At 41.2% G+C, this 26,430-nt stretch overlaps 1 protein-coding gene across 1 annotated transcript; it reads right to left on the reverse strand.

Annotated features, from left to right (window-relative positions):
- Window positions 1-26,421, reverse strand: acsf3 (acyl-CoA synthetase family member 3). Its single transcript, XM_053864742.1, has 10 exons — window positions 26,371-26,421; window positions 24,848-25,604; window positions 24,057-24,212; window positions 19,754-19,908; window positions 19,363-19,508; window positions 15,938-16,035; window positions 15,364-15,490; window positions 2,541-2,675; window positions 2,340-2,451; window positions 1-529 (listed from the first exon to the last, which is right to left on the reverse strand). The coding sequence occupies exons 2-10, from the start codon at window positions 25,523-25,525 to the stop codon at window positions 415-417; spliced, it is 1,722 nt and encodes a 573-aa protein (XP_053720717.1). The 5' UTR covers window positions 25,526-25,604; window positions 26,371-26,421; the 3' UTR covers window positions 1-414.
- Window positions 26,422-26,430: the final 9 nt, after the last annotated feature.

The following is a 26,430-nucleotide window of genomic DNA, read 5'->3' on the forward strand; positions in this document are numbered from 1 at the left end:
TTTGTTAATTGTTCTGTTTTATTGAAGGTGATTTGAAGACAACAAATACTAGAACAACTGGTGTGAATGATTCTTTAAAACATTTTAACGGTGACTGGCATTTCACTCAAACACCTCACATAAAAAAAAAGGCTCACATCTCTGGATGTATGAACCGGACTACGTGGGGATAGAGAGCATTCAGCGGCACACTTTTTGATCAACATCACATCACAGTACTAAAAAAAACATCAGTCATATGATGCTTCACATGAACGATTTTCAAAGTAAACGGAACTGTTTAAATCCAGTTCACTGCTGATTTAATTTAAATCGAAAAATGATTGAAATCACTGTGCCATGCTAATGTTGTCCTCATCTATGTCTCACGACATTTGAGGCATTATTTCCAATAGAAACATGTAAGGGATCCAATCATGGGAAGAACTGCCGCAACAGGTCCTTTTTGTTGACTTTCCCCATCTGATTTCTCGGCATCTCGTCCACCAGCAGCAGTCCTGTGGGGATGTTGTACGGTGCCATGTGCTCCCTGCAGTCACAGCACAGACGACAGTTCAGCACAGAGCAGGTAGGAAAAATGCAATCCACCACACTGGACGCAGAGCAAGACAAATATTTAATGAAGTTGCTTTTTAGCCAGAGCCTGCAAAATCGAATAATGGCATCATGATAAAATGGGAAGCAGAAGGTAGGAATAAGTAAAAACATTTTTTTTTTCAGTTTGTGTGACGCCGTAAGGGCTGTTTATCCTGTAACTGAATTATGGTTGGTAATCAGAAAAGTGCAAAAAAAACATAAATAAATAAGGAAAAAACCAAACAAATAAAAACAGGGTTTAATTTCATACTGTCTGAAATAACATTTTGCAGGATGTAATTTATTCATTTATTTTATTACTCTGATATTTTTTATTAAAAGATAAGAATAATTCAATTATTGTTGTAATAAAAAAGTGCCAAAAACGTAAAGCTTCTGAAAAAGATAAGTACTATATACAAAAGTCCATTCTAACACTCAATACTCCAGTTAAACTGGACATTTTCCCATTGGTTTTCCCAGGATCACAATGATCAAACATACACAATCATATTAATACAAGTCAATATAATTCATAAATAACATGCTAATGACCTTTCTTGAAGTGATTCCATTTTTAAAAGTACAGACTGAATATCTGTTCTTGAACAGTACAGTGAGAATGTAATTTAGTTTCAATATGAGTGCAGTTTCTTCCCGAGTGCTTCAGTGAACATCGCAGGTTTCTATCTTCCTTAATACGTGTGAGTGATCTGTAACAATGCTTGCTCACATCACAAATATCTCTGGGGTCATTTGTGTGCCTGAACGTGTGTGTGTGGCAGTGCTGGTCTCCCAGGACTTGATAGAGATTTAAAGTGACAGCTGAAGCCGGGGCACTGAAGAGTGAGCATCCATGTACTTGTTTGTGTCCTTTTATCTTCCTGCTTCTGTCTCTCTGGTACGCCGCGGCCTCAGTGGTGGTGGTGCCGCTACCTTGCTGCTGGCCGCACCCACGGTTCACAACACCCACAGCGCTTCTGTGTGTGTGTCTGTGTGTGTGCTTGTCTGTTAACCTCGGTCACTCTTAATCCAGCATGATGGACCAGTAGGCCGGATCAGATACCACATGCAAGCCAAAGCTCAGACAAACACTTGACAGACTGAGAGCAAACCTTAGTAAATGAACATCAGCAGGTGGAAAAGGAAAAGGTAGTGCAGTGGGAAAACCCACAGTGACCAGACTTGTGAATAAATCACATGACTATGTGATGAAATACGGAGGCAACAGAGTGGAAATGGGTGTATTGAGTCAGTCTTCAGCGGAGGGCACAGTGTCAGCTGCCACCTCTGTGAAACACCTCAGACACAGACTGAAAACAGCCATTTTGCTTTTAGCACAAACAATGCTGCATCTCCATTGTTTTAAGATCATTTTTTTCCAACTGCACCAATCATTGCAATCCATCGGTGGACACCAGGGCTTCAGGGCTCATCACTGGTCGGTCAGACCTCAACAAGGATTGTCAAGATTGCCTTTGATGCCATGATCCCTGCATATCTGGCATCCATTGTGCAGGAATGAAAATGTATATTTCATAAAATATCAAAATATATATTTATTTTCTTTTTTGGGGGGGATTACAAAAACGCAAAAAGAAATTTAAAGGAGCAAGATCTATGCAACACTGTAAAAAACAAATTTCCATTTTTGGGATAATAAGACAGAAAATGTTCTTCATCCTTTTCCTTTTCAATCGCTCCAAAATGTGTGACATGTATGATGAGTGATGCTGACGGAGATTGAAATAAACACGACTTACCTCGCCCAGCTTTTCAAATCGGTCAGAGTCAAACTCGTCCCCTGCTTCAGCTGCACCACTGCGGTAACCCTTTGACCCCAGGTGGCATCAGGGGCCCCAATGACGGCGACATCTCCAGAGTGAATCAAATGACAAAAGGTTTAACATCAGATGTGAAACTTTTCTCAGGGGGAAGTCTCCAAAACAAGGAGGCATTCCTACCGGCGATGTCGGGATGAGCCAACAGATGGCGCTCCACATCGAGGGCACTGATCTTATAGCCCCCGCTCTTGATGATGTCAACACTAGTCCGGCCCATGATCCAGTAGACACCATCCCTGAAGACAGCGGTGTCTCCTGAAACAACAGACAAATGGGATGATGAGAAATTCCACTACAATCAGATTTGAATGAAAATGACCCTAAAATTCCTGGCATTTTCCTCACTTCAAGTGTAGCAACAGCATATACATGATTCTGAGGGTCTATTCTATTCCATATGGAGTTGAAAATCACCTCTTTCTCCAACACCTTTTACAAACACCAGAGACAATTGCATGTAAGAGCGAACTCTAAAACAAATGCTTGGAAACAGGCGTTCACCAAGACTCAGCAGAAGGAACGGTGGATAGAAAGCATCCCTCCATCCTTGTCACACACCGGCACACAAACAAAAACTGCAGGACATGTGTGGGCAGGATGAGTACATTATGTAGTGGAGGGCCACAGCTGGGTCTCAGGATGACAAGCTGGGGAAATGGGTCACTATGGATAATGGAGGGAAGACGGCGCCAGAACAGGAAGGTGTTCTCCTGGACTATTGTAGGTAGTAAACCCACAGTGCTTAACTGAAATATTTTATTCAGGCTTTAGTGAAAGAGCCAAAAGTGAACTGAAATGAAGCAACAAAGACAGGGGTGTTCAGTGTTCAGGGCAGGCCAGTGTTTGACCATATTCACGCAGAACTTGTAAGGTCAAAGGTTTTCATTGGTCATTGCTAAATATGAATATATGAACTTTTTTGTATTTATTCTTGTGCCTAAAAATAAATAAAGAAGTTGTTCTGCCTGCTTCTCTTTGGTCCGTTTGTCATAGTTTTAATGTGGCCCTCGGGGACATTTCATTGCCCACCCATGATCGGAGAGATATTTCACAGTGGTTCCTAATTACTGAAAGCATTCCAAACTACATAGCCATTTCAAGGAGTTCAAGATTTGCATTATCTTATCTAAGACCTGTGTAGTATGATAATACATAACCCAAGACAGAAAGAAAGGGTTTTAATAACCCTCATCTTTACCCTACTAACTGCCCCATAAACTGAGTTAAGTGGAGGCATTAATCTCAAAGGAAGACAAACTGCATTCATTTACCTCTTGCCACTTAATAATGGAAAAGTATTTGTACATTTTAAATAACAAATCTGCAATAAGATTTGTCACACAATTGGGATTTTACTATGTATTTATTTGTACTTCAACATATAAACCTATTGAAGAGTTTGAACAGGGTGTACAAATGTTGGGCTGAAGGCAAAGTTAACAACAAGGTCATTTAGTGTGTTTATAGAAACCGATCAACAATCCCAAATGTTCTGGTGAAATGTAGCTACCTCTGCCTGTAGGGGATCACTCAAACGCTGCATGCTACCTGACCGATGCTGCCGTCGGAGGAGACGTTCCTCACGGCATGAGGAGGAGTGGCAGGGGCCCCGGCGCAGGCTTGTGACCGCTGCGGTGCAGGTCGGTCAACAATTCTCACACAAACTCCAATAAACCGCCACATATCAAAATGCATTTGGGCTGAACAGATGACATTATTTCTCAAGAATTTCAAAACAATAATATAATAATTATTACATTAGTATAATGATAGTAATAATAATAATGCTAATAATAATATTAGGATATGGTAATAATAATAAAAATATAGTACAAGAACAAAAACAATAAAAATAATAATAATAAAACTATAATACAACAACATCAATAATAATAACAACAATAGGCTCCAGAAGGGGAACTTTCGTCAGTTGGGATAATGGGCCGGTGCTCGAGCACCACTCGGGTTCTATCTGCGAACGTCCCTGTTCCACCCATCACTCCTCACTGCTGCTGAGCCAAACAAACACCTCCATTCTTACCCTCCATTTTTCTCACCACCTCATTCATTCACCTTTACTTCCACCTCGCGGGAGTATCTCTCATCGCGTCTCCCAGTTCCTCTTCTCCACCCATCTTCCCCCTTTGCCTCCACGCCTCAGCATCAATAGAGGACCCATCTGTTCCCATACATCACGCACTTCATTTCAGTTTATTAGCTGGGATAAATCATAAATATTTCATTATACATCACGGGCGGCTGTCGCCGGCACACCGACAATTTATCACCGCTGCCCTCTGTGCCGGCTTGCCACGGCCGCTATAAGCTTTCCAGTCTATTAAACAAGATTGATACAGTGTGTAAATTTAGATATTGGGAATTTCTTCACAGACCACTGCGCCGCACTGATAGGTCGGGGTAACCAGGGAAGAGAGGGAGGATGGAGTAGACAAGGTGCAGAGGAGGGGAGGGGGGTGCCAAGGCTTGGCTGGATCGAGACAAGACAGATCCAGACTCCAGTTTTCTCTTCTCTACAAATGTATTTGACCCAACAAAACACATTGGAGTTTATAGAGATGATATTGCCTGCCTGCTAGAGCTCTTCCATAGGCACCAGTTGAGATGCCATCAGAAGAAACCTTTGTGTCACACACATGTCTAAACATCAAGGGTGAACAGCTTTCATGAGACATTTTTTGTCAAAAGGGTATTAGCCGTGTGTGTGTGTGTGTGTTGAATGTGAAGTGCTTATGTTGGACTCTTTGACCTTGTCTCTTTGAGGCGACGGGAATAACGAGTGATGAAGCAGCGTGTTTGCAGAGAGGCACAAGTGGGAATAGTGATCGGAGGTACGCAGGCTGATAATAGAAGGCACAAGCACGGGAGAGAGCTTGTAGGGAACCATGTTAGTGGGACGTGCACACGCACACACAGACACACAGAGGGGCTCGTAGCCATGCGCAGCCACACCGACATGCCGATTTACGTCCACACGCACACACAAACACACACCACTTCAGGCATCAGAGAGTCTGCCATTATGTGTTATGGCGTCTGAGACAGATATGGCCGAATGGCTTTCTTAATTAAAACGATAAGAAGCCTAATTGCACTGGGCTTTCATCTTGTTCTGAGGCATTAAAGGAAGTGAAGGCACATAGTGTGAAAAATGAAGAAATAAAAACAGATCAAGACTTTAACAGCGGTTTGAGGGCAAAGAAACTTCCTCACTGTCATAACAAAAGACATCGGATTAAAAAAAACAAACAAAAAAACAAAAGTAAAAGCTATTCAATATGAGCAACATGAACATACAAAGCAAGATTCAGAAGCCAATACAAATGCAGCGATGAAACAATAAATTCATCGGTCAGAAAGTATCGACCGCAGCTCTCTCTCTAGGATGAAGTGCTATTTACACATACGTGCATCGTCTTTTCACCCTGAACAAGTTGCCAGTTCATCACAGGACGACACACGGAGAGACAAAGTCACCCCGATGGACTATTTAGAGCGCTCAGTGAACCTGAACCCTAAAAGAGCTGATGTTTTTGGCGACCCATCCTCACTCCCATGGCATCATATATTGACGTTGCGAAGCGAAGACAGTGATTTAAACAGGTCTCTCCGTGATGCACTGCAGCATCTGGAGCTATATGGAAGTAAAACTCTTCATGCGCTCGTACGCAATGCTCTATGCACCAGGCTTTTAGCTAGGAGGGCGTCTGGGCGTCTGCAAACCACAATAAAACGGACGCCCAATTGTCGGTCGTATCTTGGCCACCAGATTAAGCTGGTATATGGCGGCATCTGGCGGCCACGCTATGGTCGAGAATCGGGTGTCCATTTTTTCATGTTTTGCAGACGCCCAGATGCCCTTCTAGCTAAAAGCCTGATGCAGCCCCACGCAACGCACGATCCATGCCTGCCCGCATGGAATGCTAAAGAAGGAAACCATTCGTTCATTACGCTGAATGCTGCCTTTTTTGTCAGTATCGGACGCAACAGTCCTCTTTCCCAACGTCGATATAATAGGCCACATGAGTGAGGATTGGTTGGTTTTTGGCCAGTGGAAGCAAATGCCATACAGAAAGGCCACCGGTCCGATCCAGGAGTCGAACCCGCACCAGTCTTGCTGCAAGTGCTAACCCCGAGGCCGTTGTGTGACACTTGGGTACCAATTTGCAAAGTGCATCAAGTTTTATAGCTTTTGTAATCTAGGAGCCCTTTCGGCAAGGTTACAACGGAACATCGATCTGACCCGGTAACACTTCATATAAAGGTCTCACCTATGACCCATTATTTGTACATTCATCATGATTTTATGAATGTTTATAATGTATAATGTATGACATCTTATAACCAGGTATTATGACGAGCACAATTTGAGAGAATAGCGTTATTTGTAATTACTTTTTATATGTTATGATATATACTGTAAGGTACCACACCATAATGATAAACATATATAGCCTTAAACAGAATGAGTATAATGTCTTATAAAGCATTAAAGATGAGATTAAGTGTTCAGCACAACCAAGACTTACAAAAATGACTCAAACTTCATGTTTTGCTGGTGTCTGTTTTTAACACATCAATTTTCTCAGGTGATTTTCTGTGACCCATTTTTTCATTAAAATCATCTGATTGTTCACAACTCTTGCTTTTGCACAAATGAAAAAAGCCAGTTTACTAAGAAAAAGTGTGTCTCAGTCAACGAAAAAGTCAACGGTTGCCAAGGTTCAATCATCACATGGTGAGTGATGATGAAGTGTTCCATTCTGACAAAATGGAACCCTAAAATAAAAATAAAATAAAATAAAAAAAAAAAGATTGGAGTTTCAAAACATGAGCAAGAAAAAAAGAGTGTGTTGCCAACACATACAAAGAAGTCACTCAATCTATTTAGGCTTAATATACCAGACTAGACTACGCTAGACCACACTAGACTAGACTAGACCCGACGAGACTACACTAGACCACAGTAGCTTACACTACACTAGACTACACTAAACTAGACTACGCTAGACTAAACTACACTAGACTACACAAGACTAGACTACACTACACTACATTACACTAGACTAGACCACACTAGACTACACTAGACTAGACTACACTAGACCACACTAGACTACACTAGACTAGACTACACTAGACCACACTAGACTACACTAGACTAGACTACACTAGACCACACTAGACTAAACTACACTAGGCCACACTAGACTAGACTACACAAGACTAGACTACACAAGACTAGACTAGACAAGACTACACCAGACTAGACTACACTAGACTAGACTACACTAGACTAGACTACACTAGACCACACTAGACTAGACTACACAAGACTAGACTAGACAAGACTACACCAGACTAGACTACACTAGACTAGTCTACACTAGACTAGACTACACTAGACCACACTAGACTAGACTACACAAGACTAGACTAGACTAAACTACACTAGACTACACCAGACTAGACCCGACGAGACTACACTAGACTACACAAGACTAGACTAGACTAAACTACACTAGACTACACCAGACTAGACTACACTAGACTAGACTAGACAACACAAGACTAGACTAGACTAAACTACACTAGACTACACCAGACTAGACTATACTAGACTAGACTAGACTAGACTATACTAGACTAGACTACACTAGACTACACTAGACTACACCAGACTAGACTATACTAGACTAGACTAGACTAGACTACACTAGACTACACCAGACTAGACTATACTAGACTAGACTAGACTATACTAGACTAGACTACACTAGACTACACTAGACTACACCAGACTAGACTATACTATACTAGACTAGACTACACTAGACTACACCAGACTAGACTACACTAGACTAGACTACACAAGACTAGACTAGACTAAACTACACTAGACTAGACTACACAAGACTAGACTAGACTAAACTACACTAGACTACACCAGACTAGACTACACTAGAGTAGACTAGACAACACAAGACTAGACTAGACTAAACTACACAAGACTAGACTACACAAGACTAGACTAGACTAAACTACACTAGACTACACCAGACTAGACTATACTAGACTAGACTAGACTACACTAGACTACACTAGACTAGACTATACTAGACTAGACTAGACTATACTAGACTAGACTACACTAGACTACACCAGACTAGACTATACTAGACTAGACTAGACTAGACTACACCAGACTAGACTATACTAGACTAGACTAGACTATACTAGACTAGACTACACTAGACTACACTAGACTACACCAGACTAGACTATACTAGACTAGACTAGACTACACTAGACTACACCAGACTAGACTACACTAGACTAGACTACACAAGACTAGACTAGACTAAACTACACTAGACTAGACCACACAAGACTAGACTAGACTAAACTACACTAGACTACACCAGACTAGACTACACTAGAGTAGACTAGACAACACAAGACTAGACTAGACTAAACTACACTAGACTAGACTACACAAGACTAGACTAGACTAAACTACACTAGACTACACCAGACTAGACTATACTAGACTAGACTAGACTAGACTACACTAGACTACACCAGACTAGACTATACTAGACTAGACTAGACTACACTAGACTACACTAGACTACACCAGACTAGACTATACTAGACTAGACTAGACTAGACTAGACTACACTAGACTACACCAGACTAGACTACACTAGACTAGACTACACAAGACTAGACTAGACTAAACTACACTAGACTATACAAGACTAGACTAGACTACACTAGACTACACCAGACTAGACTATACTAGACTAGACTAGACTATACTAGACTAGACTACACTAGACTAGACTAGACTACACTAGACTACACCAGACTAGACTACACTAGACTAGACTACACAAGACTAGACTAGACTAAACTACACTAGACTAGACTACACAAGACTAGACTAGACTAAACTACACTAGACTACACCAGACTAGACTATACTAGACTAGACTAGACTACACTACACTAGACTACACCAGACTAGACTATACTAGACTAGACTAGACTATACTAGACTAGACTACACTAGACTAGACTATACTAGACTAGACTACACTAGACTACACTAGACTAGACTACACTAGACTAGACTACACAAGACTAGACTAGACTAAACTACACTAGACTAGACTATACAAGACTAGACTAGACTAAACTACACTAGACTAGATTGCCATTATTCTTCCTACTATAGCTGCTGTCTTCCTGTTGTGTCACTTTATTTTCAAGAAATGTTGACTACTTATGTTGAAAGAATTGATGAATGGACAAATGAATATTCTCACCATAGAAATAAATAAAGTGCACAATAATAGATGAACTTGTGCATTTTAGACTCCATGAGTGAGAGCTCCCAGCACGAAGGCAGAGGTCCGAATGCAAGGCATGCCTCCTGTAAACACTCAGCACACATGAATATTAATGCTCCACATTAAAGCTCCAAAAGCCAAGATGGAAGAGTTAATGAGGATAAATAACAGACAGCCAAGCATTGAAATCTTCGCTCTGACGTTATTTATCATCCTTAACTTTTGTCATGGCTCCTTTTTTAGCAATTAATATTGTAGAAGAAAGCACTTTACACTTGGTTGAGTGATCTAATTTGTGTAATATAACGCAATTAAAGGAGCTCAGATTGCTTTATGTTAATGCTGATGATATTCCAGGCTGCAGTCTCTCTCAGGCGGCAGATAACAAGCGGAAGCTGAGGATTGATGTCTGTCTCAGATCTGCCGTGTTCATCAGGAGCACTACTTAACTGTCGTTTCTATGCTTCTATTAGGCCGCGGCAAACTAAAACACTGGAAACAAACCCAAGATAAGGGAAGCATTTCAAAGTTATAAACGACCCTCGGCTGGCTTTTCCAAGTACCAATTTTGAAGTGCTCGCCCAGACAGTTGTAGGGCAGGTACCACAGTAATGTGGCCACCTGTATTTACATTGAAAAATAAACAAGAATTAGCGGGAATCAGTGGGCAACAACACTGAAGCGGATGATAGTCAATTTCACAGAGCCTGTGCTTGTCATTAAAACATTTGCATTTCAGCAAACACAAAAAAACCCACAACAAAGCTGTATTTGACCACATGGGTATTAAATGTTGGCAGGTTAAAAAGTTTCTTTGCCAGCTGTGTGGACAGTCAACAGTTCACTAGATTTGCAAGATTCTCATTATGGTTTAGTGACAGCAAAACAGAGAGAACAACTGCTCTTCTGTATGATAAACAACTCATGATATTCATTTTGTTGTAAGTAATTAAATAAAGACAGAAGCAGATAGTGATATGCTGTAATGAGAGGAGGGTAGAGTAGAGGACAGGAGGGGAGAGGAGAGGAAGGGAGAGGAGAGGAGAGGAGAAGAGAGGAGTGGAAGGGAGAGGAGAGGAGAGGAGAGGAGAGGAGAAGAGAGGAGTGGAAGGGAGAGGAGAGGAGAGGAGAGGAAAGGGGAGGAGAGGGGAGGAGAGGAGAGGAAAGGGGAGGAGAGGGGAGGAGAGGAGAGGAGAAGAGAGGAGAGGAGAGGTGAAGAGAAGGAGAGGAGAGGAGTAGAGACAAGAGGGAAAGGGGAGCAGAGGAGAGGAGAGGAGAGGATAGGAAGGGAGAGGGAGAAGGAAAAGGAGATGGAGAGGAGAGGAGAGGAGTAGAGACGAGAGGGAAAGGGGAGCAGAGGAGAGGAGAGGATAGGAAGGGAAAGGGAGAAGGAAAAGGAGAGGGTGATGAAGAGGAGAGGAGTAGAGAGGAGTAGAGACGAGAGGGAAAGGAGAGCAGAGGAGAGGAGAAGAAGGGAGAGGGAGAGGGAGAGGGAGATGGAGAGGAGAGGAGAGGAGAGGAGAGGAGAGGAGAGGCAAGGAGAGGCGAGGAGAGGAGAGGGAGATGGAAAAGGAGAGGGAGATGGAGAGGAGAGGAGAGGGAAGGAGAGGAGAGGAGAGGAAGGAAGAGGGAGAAGGAGAGGGAGAAGGAGATGGAGAGGAGAGGAGAGGGAAGGAGAGGAGAGGGAGAGGGAGAGGGAGATGGAGAGGAGTAGAGAGGAGAGGAGAGGGAGAAGGAGAAGGAAAAGGAGAGGGAGATGGAGAGGAGAGGCGAGGAGAGGAGAGGAGAGGAGAGGAAGGGAGAGGAGAGGGGAGGAGAGGAGAGGAGAAGAGAGGAGTGGAAGGGAGAGGAGAGGAGAGGAGAGGAGAGGAGAGGAGAAGAGAGGAGAGGAGAGGTGAAGAGAAGGAGAGGAGAGGAGTAGAGAGGAGTAGAGACAAGAGGGAAAGGGGAGCAGAGGAGAGGAGAGGAGAGGAGAAGCGAGGAGAGGAGAGGGAGATGGAAAAGGAGAGGGAGATGGAGAGGAGAGGAGTAGAGAGGAGTAGAGACAAGAGGGAAAGGGGAGCAGAGGAGAGGAGAGGAGAAGCGAGGAGAGGAGAGGGAGATGGAAAAGGAGAGGGAGATGGAGAGGAGAGGAGAGGGAAGGAGAGGAGAGGAAGGGAGAGGGAGAAGGAGAGGGAGAGGGAGATGGAGAGGAGAGGAGAGGAGAGGGAGAAGGAAAAGGAGAGGAGAGGAGAGGAGAGGAGAGGAGAGGAGAGGAGAGGAGAGGAGAGGAGAGGAGAGGAGAGGAGAGGAGAGGAGAGGGAAGGAGAGGAGTGATTGCATCATAATACAGTTACCTTCCCATCATTCTTAATTGGTGAATCTAACTTGCAGTCAGTAAATCAAGTGGTTCATTTTGGACCTAAAACTCTTTTTCCACAAAAGCCAAAAACATGAAAAGCACACAAAGCCTCGCAGCCAGTTCCATCTGAACTCACATGCTAATAAAAGGCTGGCCGTCTCGTGTTGACACCTTGGCTGTAAATGTCACGGGGAGAGGCAGTTGTTGACTCCCACTGCAAGCACAGAGACTGGGCTCAAGAAGGACAGAATCTGACCGAAGGTACAATCTGACATTGGGAGCGGAGAGGGTTGCAGGCAGGAAACAGGGGAGCACCGCTGGGAGGTAAAGAGCGGTTCACAAATGACTGGTGATGGCTCCGCAGGATACCGGCCACATTTCAGTCTGACTATCGGTGGGGAATTTTGTCAGAGAAGCAGAAGCTCACCTTTAGAGCTGAGGTTACAGATGCCCCTCAGACTTGCTCATGCGTGACACATGCATGCATAAACTGTACTATCTGGAGGGGTCATTCTGAGCGGCCCAATGGACGGAAGGTACTCGCACAAAAGAGTAACAAAAGTGAAGAATATCCAGAACTATACATATATACCTATGCAAATGAAACAATGCCTTTGATGTTCTCAAGCCTGTCTCTAAACACACGACTAGTGTCACCACATGAAGCATGCCAGCTGCAGCTTAACACTGGAGACACTGTTGGCGTCTAATATGATGATTGAAATAAGACACTGCACTTCTGGTACTATTATGTGTCTTTCAGTTGCTAAAATGTTTGATTTTTATAAATATAATTATTAATCTAGTGAGGGATGACAGTGAAATGCAGACTTACAGGAATACGGCTCTTAAAAATTGTTGAAAGAGTCACAACTAATATTACCCAATTTTTAAATGTATTTGGAGTAAATTCAACACAAAAATTGAACAAAGAAGCAGTTTTGGTATCTATATTGCAAATCCATTGTGAACTGCATCATTAGAGAGCATCATACCACAGGCACCCTGCTAAGAACATACTCGCCACTAAACCCATTCTGCCATTTTGTTGGACATTTATTCATGCAGTTATGGTTTTATACATATATTTCACGGCTACAAAAGTGGCTTCATCAGACTTGAAGAAATAGAAATGTGCCTGTCTTTATCCACTTAAAAGACTTCTCTAATTTGTTGTCTTTGTTGATGGACTGGATAGAAGCAGACAAAGCCCTGAGCCAAAAATCCAGAGGAAAATCAATGAGCCCAGTGAGGTTTGTGATAAGACGACAGGAAGAATAGGACGAGAGTCTCCCTATAGAGCTGCCATTGATGGTACACAGAGTCGTCACTCTGAAGAAGACTTTGGAACTTGAGATCTGTAGTCACTGTACGTGTAATAATATTGGTAACTATGTTTTTTCCCCCTCAGCACCATATTTCTTGCTTTCATTAAAATACCAGAAATAAATAATACTGTCATGGAACGATGGGATTATGATCAATGTGGATAGGACAAAAAAACAAAGTAGACAGATGACAGTCAAGCGTCACCAAGTGGAAACAGGAAGTGCAAAATCCCAAGTGTTAGAGAAAGGTGAAGTGTGAACCACAGAACGTGTGTGAGGAACAGACATCTGATATGCCACTTTGTAGTGGATATGATCAAGCGATAGTGCTGCTGCATCATTGTACAAAAACCCATAAAGTGAGCAAAACAATTTATTTCCGTGGCTATCAATGTTTGCATGTCACAGGAAGCATAAAACCATTAAATAATTAACAATACTGTGATAGTATATCTGAGTGTATGTGACTGCCTGGAGAGACAACAACTGCCGGCACAGAATTCCGTGTTTGTGTCTTCATGGTTGACCACATAAATCTGCTTATGAGAAGTGACACAGTGCTTTTCTGGCCATATCAATATGAATTTAAGCGATGAATGATTGTTCACGGCGCTCAGAGTTATTGATGAATTTTGTGTTGTGAAAAATAAATTCCTCCGTTCTTGGATTACCGTCATCATTATTATTTTCAACCGTGTTCATTTTGACTGAATTCAAAGGGCTGAAATAAAAACCAAGATTCATGGTGTGTGTTTTCCTGCTGCAGTGAAACACAGTTCACATCTGGCTGTCCAAAATCCTGCAGCAGCCTCACCTTATAATTGAGCGATCGCTAGTAAGTCCAACCAGTTGAACCAGGAGGACACAGCTCATGCTTGCCACTTTCCTGACACTGTTCCATGGTGTGTGAGTGTGTGTGTGTGTGTGCGTGTGTGTGTGTGGCTTGAGGGACGGGTCTGTGGGGAGCTGATTGCACTGGGCTCTCATTATGTGGCCAGTGGCTGTAATGGAGTGTGACAGCAGCGTGCTGCGCTCTGGATCTCTGTCCTTCCAGCCTGCAAAGCCAATTAAACACAGTCTGCCTCGCTCTCCCACTGCCTTCCCCTGCTTCACTTGCGATCACTCGGCCTTTCTTTGCAGCTTTTTAACCTCCCTTCCTTGGCTTTTCTCCGTCTGGCACCACCAGCTCCCCGTCCTCGCCCTCACTCTCTCTCCCTTAGTCTCTGGCAGCGCTCTCTTCGTCTAACATCAACACCACAATGTCAACTGGCTCAACTTTTAGCTTCAGGGTTTTTTTAATTTTTATTTTTTGCCATCATCTACATGACAAGTGAAAGTTGAAAATGACACCTCACTCCTGGTGGCTTTGCAGTAAAGTAGAGCTCCTATTGGGGGGTGGACAGAGAAGCGCGAGGCTGCAGGGAGGCACAGACTCTGTTGACAGCTACCCTCTGTGCCACCACACACACACACACTAATGAAAGAGAGGCAGAGGAAAAGCGAGGAAGCAATGCATGGTTCCTCAAGACCCAGAGCAGTCACAACCACTTAGGAGGAAAAATGCCCTGCAGCACCAAAAACACACAGTCCATTTATCACTCTCTCATAGTAACCCTCAAAATGAGTGTATACAGAGAAGTACACACACATAGTGGATTCTTGAGTGTGTGCTTCCTGGAGTGGGCTCCCGGCTTTTAAGTGTTTAAAATCATGCAGCCAGTGCAGTCGGCTGAAATGATGAAAAAGTCGTTTGACATCTCCCCTCCTTCTTGTCAGCTCACAAGTCAGGACGCAATTAGAGTCTGGATCACTCCCTCCGAGAACGGTGCGGGTATGACCATGATGATTTTAGAGGTAAAGGAGATGGGGGAGCAGGAAAGAAGAGGTTGGTGATCAGGTACCTGTTCTGAACCAGCCATCATCGGTGAAGGACTCCTTGGTTTCTTGAGGTTTGTTCCAATACTCCTTGAAAACGGACGGACCACGGACAAGAAGCTCCCCTTCTTTTCCCTCGAAATCTGAACGCAGCTGCACAATGACATAGACATTTGATTGAAAAAGATAGAAAGATAATAATGATACTACTACTAGTAATAATAATAATTTTGACAAGCTAATAAATATAGCATAGAGCATGAAGTTCTGCACAAATCCCAAAAACTACCAGTGTCCATATACTATAGATAGTAAGTATTTGCTTGCTTGAAAGAGAATGAAATTCATCTGGACATAATGATAGCTACACGTGGATATATGAAGAAAAAATAAATACAAAACTTTTCCAGGGATGTTAAAATGCCATACTTATGTATAGCAACGCAATTTTCAACTGAAGAGCAACATTTCCTTGGTTTCTGAAAATGCTAGCACCACTTCAGCCAAGTGCTCTGACCCTAAAAAGCGTCACTGAAGAATTGTCATTTTGAAAAGATAAAAAGTGGCTGGGGTTTCATTCATAATTTACTCACTGATTACCTTGGTGTCTCTGTGGTTCCCCTCAACGATTGTGGTGTTCACTGAGTTATTCATGACTATGCGAACATCAACACCAGGAAGTGGCAATCCAACAGCCCCTGTAAAAACAAAAACAGCTCTCCAACACCACTCCAACAAAAGCTACATTTATTTCCTAATAGATGTTGTTCGACTGCATATAACAGGTCGAACAACAAGTGTTTTTTGTCCAGGTCTTCAAGATCTTATAGCAAGATCAAGCAAAAACATTTTAGGCAGATCTTCTGCTTACATTCAGTTTAGCGTCCGCAAAAAAAAACAACTTTTGTCTTGTTACCTATCTACCTTATAAATGAGACTGACTCACTGACTCTAAAATACCGTGTGTCCCCTTCACTAGCAGCTCTATTTGTCAAGCACATCCAAGTAAGAAAACGTGGGGACTCCATTATGTCAGCATTATGTCAGTGAAAAAAAGCAATAGTTAGAGAGTTAAAGTTTTGCAGATGAAACTTCACTCCAGTACCTAATGACCTGGCAAGACTACCAACTGTACGTCATTATTATAAATCCGTGTATCATGAAAAACAAATGAACGAATGATACACGGATTCTTATAATTTCCTCTCTCACTCATGATGGTTAAAATAACTGTCAGTTTCCAGACTAAGAGCTCCAACCACTGCTGACTGTTTGACAATGCTTTTACAGCAGCACAGTTTCATAAAATGGTTAATGTGGCAGTTTTAAAACTTGCCAAAAAAAAAGCAAATGGAGCTCTCAGAGTATGTTTAACTGAAAAAATACGAATGGGTTTGCAAAGAAAATTGTCAACCGCAGCTCCTTACTTTTCTATGAATGCAAGTGCGTGGCTCACATTAAGATAATTACAGCACTGTGGGCACTCAGGGCTCTCTACAGAGTGAATGTGTGCGTGTAAATGATTAAAATGATTTCTTTGAATGCAAGTAAAACACACCCTCATGGTTTTCATTTTTCAATCTCCACTTTACAGTTAGTTTAGTACAGGAAAATAAGTCAGTTTAAAGTGTGACGCAACATAACTTGTTGAAAACCTATGAGAGATCTTTTGAAGATATTCCAGGACAGAGACAGACGTGGCAAGGGTCTACTTTGCACTGGCGCTGGCAGATCTTCCAAACATAGACTGCACATCATTCCTTTGGCATCATCTAAAGGTCTCCCACACTCTGGTTTCAGTGAGCAGAATCAAATGATCAAGCAAAGACATCGACAATTCCCCAGATCCTGTCACCCACGGTGCATAAGCTCACTAACAATTTAATGGACAGATAATCGGTGCACCAAGTGAAAAGAAAATTGGGATGAACCTTGTACAAAACACATAAAGAGATGGAAGCCGACCAAGAAAATATGTCTCAGCTGCTGATGATTGATGATATTTTGCACTGCATGGTTCATAGTTGTCAACAAAGTTCAGTCAAGGTGGCTTTACCGGGGTGTAACTGTATAGACACATTGTTAGTTGATACAATTTCCCCATTTTTATAAGCTGTCAGATTTAAATGATCTCTAGCTAAATAAATGTATCTGTTGCTACAACATTAAAACTATGGCTTAAATATCTGGTCAACTAGAGTACTGAAAACAGACCTAGAGAGAAAAACATGTGACATGGACTGAAAGTCCAATGTTGCTGAGATGAATGTCATCTCACTTGTTTTGTATCCTCCTCTTGGGAATTTAACAGAAATACTGTCAACATATTGAATCATCACACTGAAGCAGGCAGCTAGTTGAGGAAGGAAATAAAAGAGCTAAGCAAGGGCACATCTTAAGTGGTGACTGCATCACTCGTCTCACTTTCTCATCTATTTTAACCTACTTAAAGACGACACACAAACACGTTGGCTAAAACAAGCACAGATTAAAGATGCCATTCAGAGACATGAATGTGCAGCTACGGATCTCTCCTCAACTCTCACGAAGTAGAAACATACACAATAAAATCAGACCTTTCATCACACCCTTCTTAATAAACACCTTAGAGGAATCAAACAGCCTGCTCCTTTTCTGCTGCCAGACAAGAGAGACGATCGCACAACACTGTCAACAGCAGCGATAGGATTACCCAGTGCTCTCGCAGGCTCATTAGTTTTACCTGCAACAGTGAAGGTTGACAAGGGAATAAGCAGAAAAAAAGTGGAGGACAGCACAAGACAAAAGAAGAAAAGAACCAAGAGGGAAAAAGAGAAGAACTACACTCATCTGACCTAATTTTCAGGCTTTACTTTTGTTAGCTTGCTTGGATTTTTATTTAGCGACAGACTAAAGAGAGAGTCAAGTACTGATTCACACTGGAGGCAGCATATAAAACACAACTCTAGAAACAGATAACACTCAATAATGGTCACAATCATTTTGAAGTGGAGTACGTCTCCAATAATTCCCATGGCAGTCAGCATGGCAGCAATGCTATAAATCATCATAACAAAGAAGATTTTAGGGTTTGATCATATGTTCATTTATGGAATATGTTCCCTAATCTACATTGAGGCAGTTTCTTTCTTTACTGGGAGGCAGAGGCAGAGACAGGACTCTTTTTGTTCCCAGCCCGTCGCACAGTTCTTTCACTTGGGAATCGACACACATTTTATTGATCGTGTAAATCACAGGTTGGCAATTAAATCCCCTACTTACCATGACCGTTGCGTGGGGCCATTCAACCAAAAGCACAGAAGAAAAAGTCTTAAATGTAACTTACATTTTGTAACTGCAGCATTATAAAACAAGGAAAACTAAAAGTGAATGTGTACATAGATGTTGTTTCACTTTATACATAGAAGTATTCAAAGCACTATTTTGCTAGGTATTTTTTCCCACATCACTGTATATTTTTTGAGGGACAAAAATCGCGTTAAATTCCATACTTTTTAAAATCTAAATAATTAAATAAAAACGTTTTTCTTATTTCTGAACCTTTTGTGCTCCACTGTGTGTTCTAAGAGCTCCTGTAACAGTAAACAGTGAAAGTCTTATCTTATCTTATCTTAGTGGTAATATTTAATTTAACATTTCCATACAACTATTACCAGCTCAGAGAAGGAAAACAGACTGAGATTACATCGAAATCTAAAAATATCTAACTATGATTTATTATTGTAATTGTATTGCATGATTTAAAAAAAAAAAACAAGCAACAAAAAAAAATGACTGACGTGTAAAAGGAAGACAAAGGGCCACATGTGAGTGTGGCTGGGCACAGAACACACATCACCCTTCTGCTAAAGTGAAGCAGGACAAAAAGCTTTCCACATAGGGTAAGAAACATAAGCATATGTGAAAGCCCCATTGAATGAAGTGCTGGGATGAGACACACTACAGTACACAAAAACTGCAACACAAATTTCCAAGAAGCGTGATGCGAGACTCTAAACGGCAGATGAGGAATTGAAGCTACATGCCTGGGATTCGAGGTCCATGAAGAGGATTGGACAGGGCCATGCCGATCTCTGTCATACCATAGCGTTCCAACAGTGTGTGCCCTGTGATGTTCTCCCAGCGCTGCAGAGTAGGCAGAGGTAGAGCAGCGGATCCTGACACCATCAGTCTGAAAAACAAACTTACAGTTCCTTATCCAAGTGCAATGCTTGGCCCTCTCACCAAGCTCAATGAAATATCTACAACAAACAAGATAATGGAATTACAGATGCATAAACAGAACTAAAGGGTGTGAAGTGACTTATTACAATCAAGGAAACACATCTGTGCTAGCAGTACTAACTCTAACAATCACCATCGTATACTAAATTAGAACAAGTTCACAGACAGATTTACTGAGCCCAAGTCCATTACCTGATCCTCTCCTTACAGACTGCTTTGACATAGTCCTTGACATGAGGCTGCGTAAAGTGCTGATCATAGTATTGGATCAGTTTGGAGTAGATTGTTGGCACGGCCATATAGACATTAACCCTCGGAGCCTCGGAGCTCAAAAGCATCTCCCACACCTAGAATGCAGAGCCAGATCAATCAATAGAAGGCTGAAGAAGGACAAGCAGTAATAGTCGTAATTACTATATTATTACTAACACGTTTGCATGACCGTGTGAACATTGAAGACAGATAGAGGACAGAGTCATTTTAAATCTGTCAAACAAAACACCAAAACCAAGACAGGGAAATGGGAAGATTTGTAAAGGTCAACAACACTGATGCAGGCCAGCACCAAATTGGCCAGCGACTTTGGCTATATCACAAATGTTTGCGTAAAAAAAACACACAAAACAAACAAACAAAAAGCTCTGTAAATAAACACGGATATAAAAGACCGTTTGAGGTGCATCAACCCTTGAAAAGCCATTTTTAACTGTCTCATCCACTTCTGACAAACAGACAAAAATGACACACATATTCTGGATGAGATGAGGGATGGTTGGGAAGAAAGTGAGAAATCAGTGAAGGTGAACAACAGCTTGTCCAAGTCTCGCTTAACCCCCTGGGAGACAAATACATTAATTCTCCCCACCCCGATCTAGCTATGTATCCTTTATTCAATTACATTAATTCTTCCACACAACAACAAAAGCTGCTTTAAAATGTTTAAACTTCCAGTTTAGCCTCCTTTGCCCTCTTCACTTCAACAGTCAGTCATTCATCTTATTTTTGTTGTTGTGCGTGGCCCAACTCTTCACCAACAACAACATCATTTTATCTCTATTCCAATTTGTTCTTCATCCTGAGGCTCATCGTGAGCATTTCACCTGATAGAAGATCTAAAGAGGTAGGCGTGCCGTCGACCTGTTCAACATAGAAGTGAAGGACTATTAACTTACTCTGCCGTGACCATTCTGTGAGGTGTCTATCAAGTTCAGTGGAGCGTTTCCACAAAGTCCACACCGGAGTGTAGAGGAAGGCAATTTACGTCCGTCAAAAACCTGGACTCTGCCTAAGGGACAGCGTGCAACGTGAACCAGGAGCCACCGCCTGAATTGTTAACATCTTTTTGAGAAGCTCCACTTCACAAGGAGCATCAACACGTTCGATGAATCTTTCTCAGAAAAGACATTTTTCAACTCTTCAATAAAGTTTTGCCTCCTTTGGTGACAAGACTTAAGTCCCATTAATAAGATGAACTTCCCACAGTTCAATTCGATGACTTACTGCATGAATATAATGGTGAATCACCTTACTAACCCTACAGCATGTGGCTCAGCATTTATACACTACTACGTGTGTGTAAATATGGAGGCCCATAACTGTTAGTCTCTGTTTACATATTGTAAAGAGTAGAGAAAAAAAGTATGTAGTGTTAAGTAAATGTGAATGTCTTTTAATGACCCACAAAGAGGGGATTAAAATTTTGATGTGATGTGTTTTGATATAATAAACAAATACATTTTAATTAACTTATACAACTTTTTAAATATGTTTTAACCCTTTTTAACTTTAACATCAATAACTATTTATTTATTGGACCTTTGAAAATTAATATGGGTGACAGCAGCACAATATAGCAAACATTTCATGGTCCCCTTTACCACATACTCGTGGAGATTATATTTTTGCCTTTCAGCAACATTGTACTTTGTTTTGTAAAATGCTGATCAACTAGCCACATTTAGGGACACTGGCCACACATCTTGTAGCAATGCAACAACAATACAACCATTTTGGTGTGAAAGAAACAAGGAATGAAGGAAGGAATGGGCACATCCAAAGAGACAAGACTCATACAACAACTCCTCAAAAACAAAAGAACAGGATAGAACATTCTGAAGTTTTGGGAATTAATCTAGTGTTCATACAATATGTACAATAAAGACTTCAGCTTCATATGACATGGAAATGTGAGATGTGTTACTTGAACTTGAACACAATTGTTGAACAAAGTCATTTTTCCTTGCAAAAACAACTTTCCTTACAAGACAGAGATCAGTTACTACTCCTTCTAGGTAATTCCTATGCCAAATGGCAAAAAACAAAGTGCAACAAAACTTCAGGTCGGAGGAGGTTAAGACAGTGAAGTGGGGTAAAGGGCGTCTTTTTAGTGGTGACAGAAACACATCTGTTGCAATAGAAAACAGAAATGATGGCTGAAAGCTGCAAGTCAAGCCACCTAAAAAAATACATTTACTCAATGCTTAAATTTGTTTTATGTAATATTGTTTCTATACTGGTGCTATACTGCTTGAGGGAGTACATGGGTCAGTCAAGGGCCATAAGAGGTCTGAATCATATTATGCAAAACATTTTCTTATGGTGCTGGATAGAGTCGGCATGGCAGCAGTGACAACGACAAGTGGGAAGGCCAACTACTGTATTATCATTGTAATTGATGAAAGTCATTGTTGAGTTGTTCCTACCCTCAAAAGCCATTTTATTACAAGCCACAAACTCCAAACTGTGATATGATTTTAAACATTTGACGATTCAGTAGAAGATAAATACTGTAAATGTAGATTAATAGTAGAACAACATTAGAGTCTGTCATTTTTCTTTACAGACATGTTTGTTGTGTTTCAGTGTCCTCACGTGTGCGTCTCCAAGTTAATAGCTGACAATGGATGATTTGAAGTGTGGATTTTAATGAAGGACTAGCTATTAAACAAGCTGACAGAATGAATATGAATAAAGGCGCCATAAATTAAATTCCAGCAGTTATCTGTTATTATCACACTCTGACAGGAAGTAGTGCCTATGACCCAAAGGCAGCGTGTCAGATGTGCGACAGCTCCAGGGAATCTTCTACATTTCAAGCACATTTGTAGAGAGCGCAAACAGTTGGACATATGATTGTGATTTGATCTCAACATATCAAAGTCAAGGGAGCAAACCATAACTAGTGCAATAATTGATAATTCATGTTGCATGGAGACTTAATTTGCAGGCTTATATAGGTTATTTGATTAGTGGATAGATGTAATGCAGCTCTGGGCAGAGAACCAAGGATTTATTCTGTTAGGAATGTTGTGGTTTGATACTTGGGTCAGTATTCAATGCTACTTTACTGCAAAAGTACTGGGAACTACTGGCTCTCTCTCATCATTACTACCACTGTCACCTTGTTGCAGAGTGTGGATGTACAGAAAAATATGTATATGCGAGATAAAGTTGTTTCACAGCTTTTGCAAGGTTGATGTTTCTCTTTTTTCCTCTCTCTTGCTCATTCTCTCTCACACGCGCACACACACAATCACTCCTCTAAGAGCGAAACAAACGCTATCATTCCTCAATGTCAGCTCATCGATTGATCTCCTGCTTAAGCCCATAGCGTGAGTCGGCATTGGTCAGATACAAAGCCGCACAGGGCAATTCATCACTAAGCCCCAAACACTTAGTTTGACAGTCAGCAAGAGAGCAACGGGGGGAACAGGACGAAAAGGAGAGGAGGGGGAGGGCAGGTGAGAGAGACTGTCAGTCAGGAGAGTCATGACAGAGGGGTGGGGCTTAAAAAGAACAAAAAGTTCTACAACAATGTGACGACCTATTGAAGTGGAAACTACCACTTACATACTTGAAATATTTGCAGTAAATATATGTGTGAAGATATATTGAGGACAGTTGTTTTTTAACAAATTAATTTCTAGTTAAAGAATTCAAGAAAGAATAATGTGCATACTCAAAGTCTGGAAGTGATCAGTGTTTAGTGTATTTTAATGTTTGTTGTCAATATAATGCACTCACATGCATTATCCATGTCATTAAAATGTATTAGAGGAGATGGCAATAAACACCCATTCATTTAAGTGTTATGTGTCATCCACACAAGCAAACCTGTTTACAAAATAGTTGTTTTTGTTGTAATATTATATTATTACGGCAACACTTCAGATTAAAGAACACATATTCAATAGTAAGTTACGGTTAATAATAATTAATTATGATGTTGTTTATAGTGAATTTTTGGTGACTATTCCAGGGTAAAAACTTGGCAGTATTAACAAGACACTAAGAACAAGGCACGAATTACTACTATTATATTGCCACTATACATATGAGCAAGTAGTTTATTTATGGTAATAAAGTGTGACCATTGTTACTGTTATATGTAATGATAAGTGATGATCAAAGTTATCAACAAATGCCAATAAGGTCCATTCTGTAAAAAATAAATAAAATGAATGAAAAATAATCAGGTAAAGCAAAAACGCTTGACCTTGTCAGGATGGAATTCTGGAAGCATTATGCAGGTAGCCCCCACAGAAAGAGGACACAGCAGCTTGTTCACAATGCCATGCACATGGTGGAGCGGCAACGTGTGGAGGATAACATCATCTTTAGACCAGCCCCACTCTGAAACCAGGCACTGTATCTAGAGGCAAACGGAGAAAATTGTTAGTGACAATAAACACAAGTGATTTGACTAGGACTACTTGGAACTATACAGAATTTATTGATGTTTTTCTGTTTGTCTTTTATTTGACTTAGATAATGTAAAGGTATATAGGAATAATTTCCATCCAAGATGTTGAACAGGAACAAACCATGACATTTGTGAGCACAGGTCCCTGAATGTATTTGCGTGATATAAGACCAAATTGTTATTAATTGAAGACACACTTGGAAGAGCATGCACAGAAGAGTCCAGGGTATGAGCTCTTCATTTAAAGTCATATCACAACCCACAGAGCCAAGTAGGTCAGTGAGGCATTGCTATTGTGGAGGACATTCCCCCCAGGATCTGATCTCACATACGCCCACTGATGTTCAAGAATGTTCATATCAAACTCAACTGATATGTGCCATGGAAATATGAGTGCACATGAGAAAAGATGCTTAAAATCTGTCTCAGATTGTACAGGTATATATTAAAGTCAAATAAAGCAAAATCGTCGTGGGTTATACTAGGAAAACAACAGAGCAATAACATGGCCTTGTTAGTGTTCACTGAAAACAACTCAAACTTTTTTCCATTTAATACAATTATGGAATGAACAAACAACTTACCATGGCTTGAATGTTGCTGTGCGAATGTAGAACACCTTTAGGTCGCCCAGTAGTGCCACTGGTATAGATGATCATTGCTGGTTGCTCAGTCCAGTCCATCATTGGGAAGTCAGTCTCTGATCCACTCAGGGAGTCCAACTTTGAGGTAGGAGGCATGACCAGGTAGGGAAGACCAAGTGCTCCAGCAAAGGGCTCCAATGTCTCAGAATGGGGATGGGATGCTAGCAGCAATGAACTCTGTGAGTCTGTGATAATGTACTCCAGCTCAGAGGGCGGGTGTTTCCTGTACAGAGGCACAGCAGTTCCGCCACTCATCCAAGTGGCCCACTGTGCAACTGTGTAGGAGGCATCATTGTCACACAAGAAGGTGATTCTCTTTCCTTTTAATGCACCAAGGTCAGAGTTGAGCGCCCGACTGATTTTCCCAGCAAGGCCCAAACTACTGCAATAGAGCTGTTTGTAGCTGTGGCTGCCAGTGCTGTCAATTATTGCAACTTTATCCCCAAATGACGGAGCTCTGGTGAACACTGGTTTCTTGCTTATTCTGGATGATGCAGTCCATTGGTGGGCGTTTCTTATGAGGAAAGGTTCATAAAGCAGTTGATTGAGTCTTAAAGTCCTGCAATAAACCTTCCATCTCAGTGAATTACAGGCAGGAGCAACAAATGTTGAGAGCATGGCTGGAACAACTCCTCAGATCTTCAAGATCTCTCAAGTTCTCATTCTCGTCAGTGTTGTTTACTTGATCGAAAGATGTCTGTTTAAAAAAAAAAAAAAAGAAAACAGACGAAGATCATCATATTCATGCATTTGACCTTACAATGCAAAAGGACTTGTTAAGGTGGTGCAAATATGGTCAAAGACAAAGAAATAGAAGGTTAATTACACTAACAATTACAGTATTTAATTTTTAATGACATTATATAATTTTTAAACAATCACAACAGTAAGACAAGTAATAAAATAAATAAATAAACAAACAAAATCCAAACTGCTAAACAGTGAATGAGAAGTGCTTCTATATCGTGTGCCCTAAGGTGAAAATTTAATCACTTCGAATTTCTTACAGTTTATTGATGTAAAGTAAGTATACCCAATACTGACATCACAAGTAATCAAAATATAATGTGATACATAGATTGAAGTATTCATTAGATGTCAACAACGTACATATGTTTGTTTAATTTGACCAAAGTGTGATTGAATGGCACGTATAAATGAAGAGAAAAAAAACCCTCTTTAACAAAAATAATGCCGAAATGACAAGACAATAACAGCCACAATTAATATTAAGAAATTATAAATAAAACAAAATGCAGTAGTTTGCACTATCGCGACTGTTTCTGCAGCAAACGAACCGTAAACAAATTAAAAATAAACACACCCGTAAGGATGAAGGGCAAGAAATAGTAAATGGCTCTCACTCGGGTAGCGTGAAAGTCATAATTTATTCGGCAAGCAAGCAGAACACGTGACGAGCATTCGCAAGGAGGACTAAATTGTTCAAGTACAAAGTGTCTTACCCGAAACAAACGGGGACATCTTCTGCCAACGGACGGTGCAACAGCAAATAGCCTCCCGTA

This window comes from Synchiropus splendidus, chromosome 5 (assembly GCF_027744825.2).
Source record: "Synchiropus splendidus isolate RoL2022-P1 chromosome 5, RoL_Sspl_1.0, whole genome shotgun sequence".
Lineage (NCBI taxonomy): Eukaryota > Metazoa > Chordata > Actinopteri > Syngnathiformes > Callionymidae > Synchiropus > Synchiropus splendidus.

Bases quoted from the DNA above. Each gene is read 5' to 3' on its own strand.
- acsf3 (XM_053864742.1), bottom strand. From the start codon at position 25,525: ATGCTCTCAACATTTGTTGCTCCTGCCTGTAATTCACTGAGATGGAAG. The intron at 2,676-15,363 runs GTACCTGATCAC...CTGTTGTTTCAG, and splicing joins TGATGGCTGGTTCAGAACAG to GAGACACCGCTGTCTTCAGG. The intron at 530-2,339 runs GTAAGTCGTGTT...CTGTGACTGCAG, and splicing joins GATTTGAAAAGCTGGGCGAG to GGAGCACATGGCACCGTACA.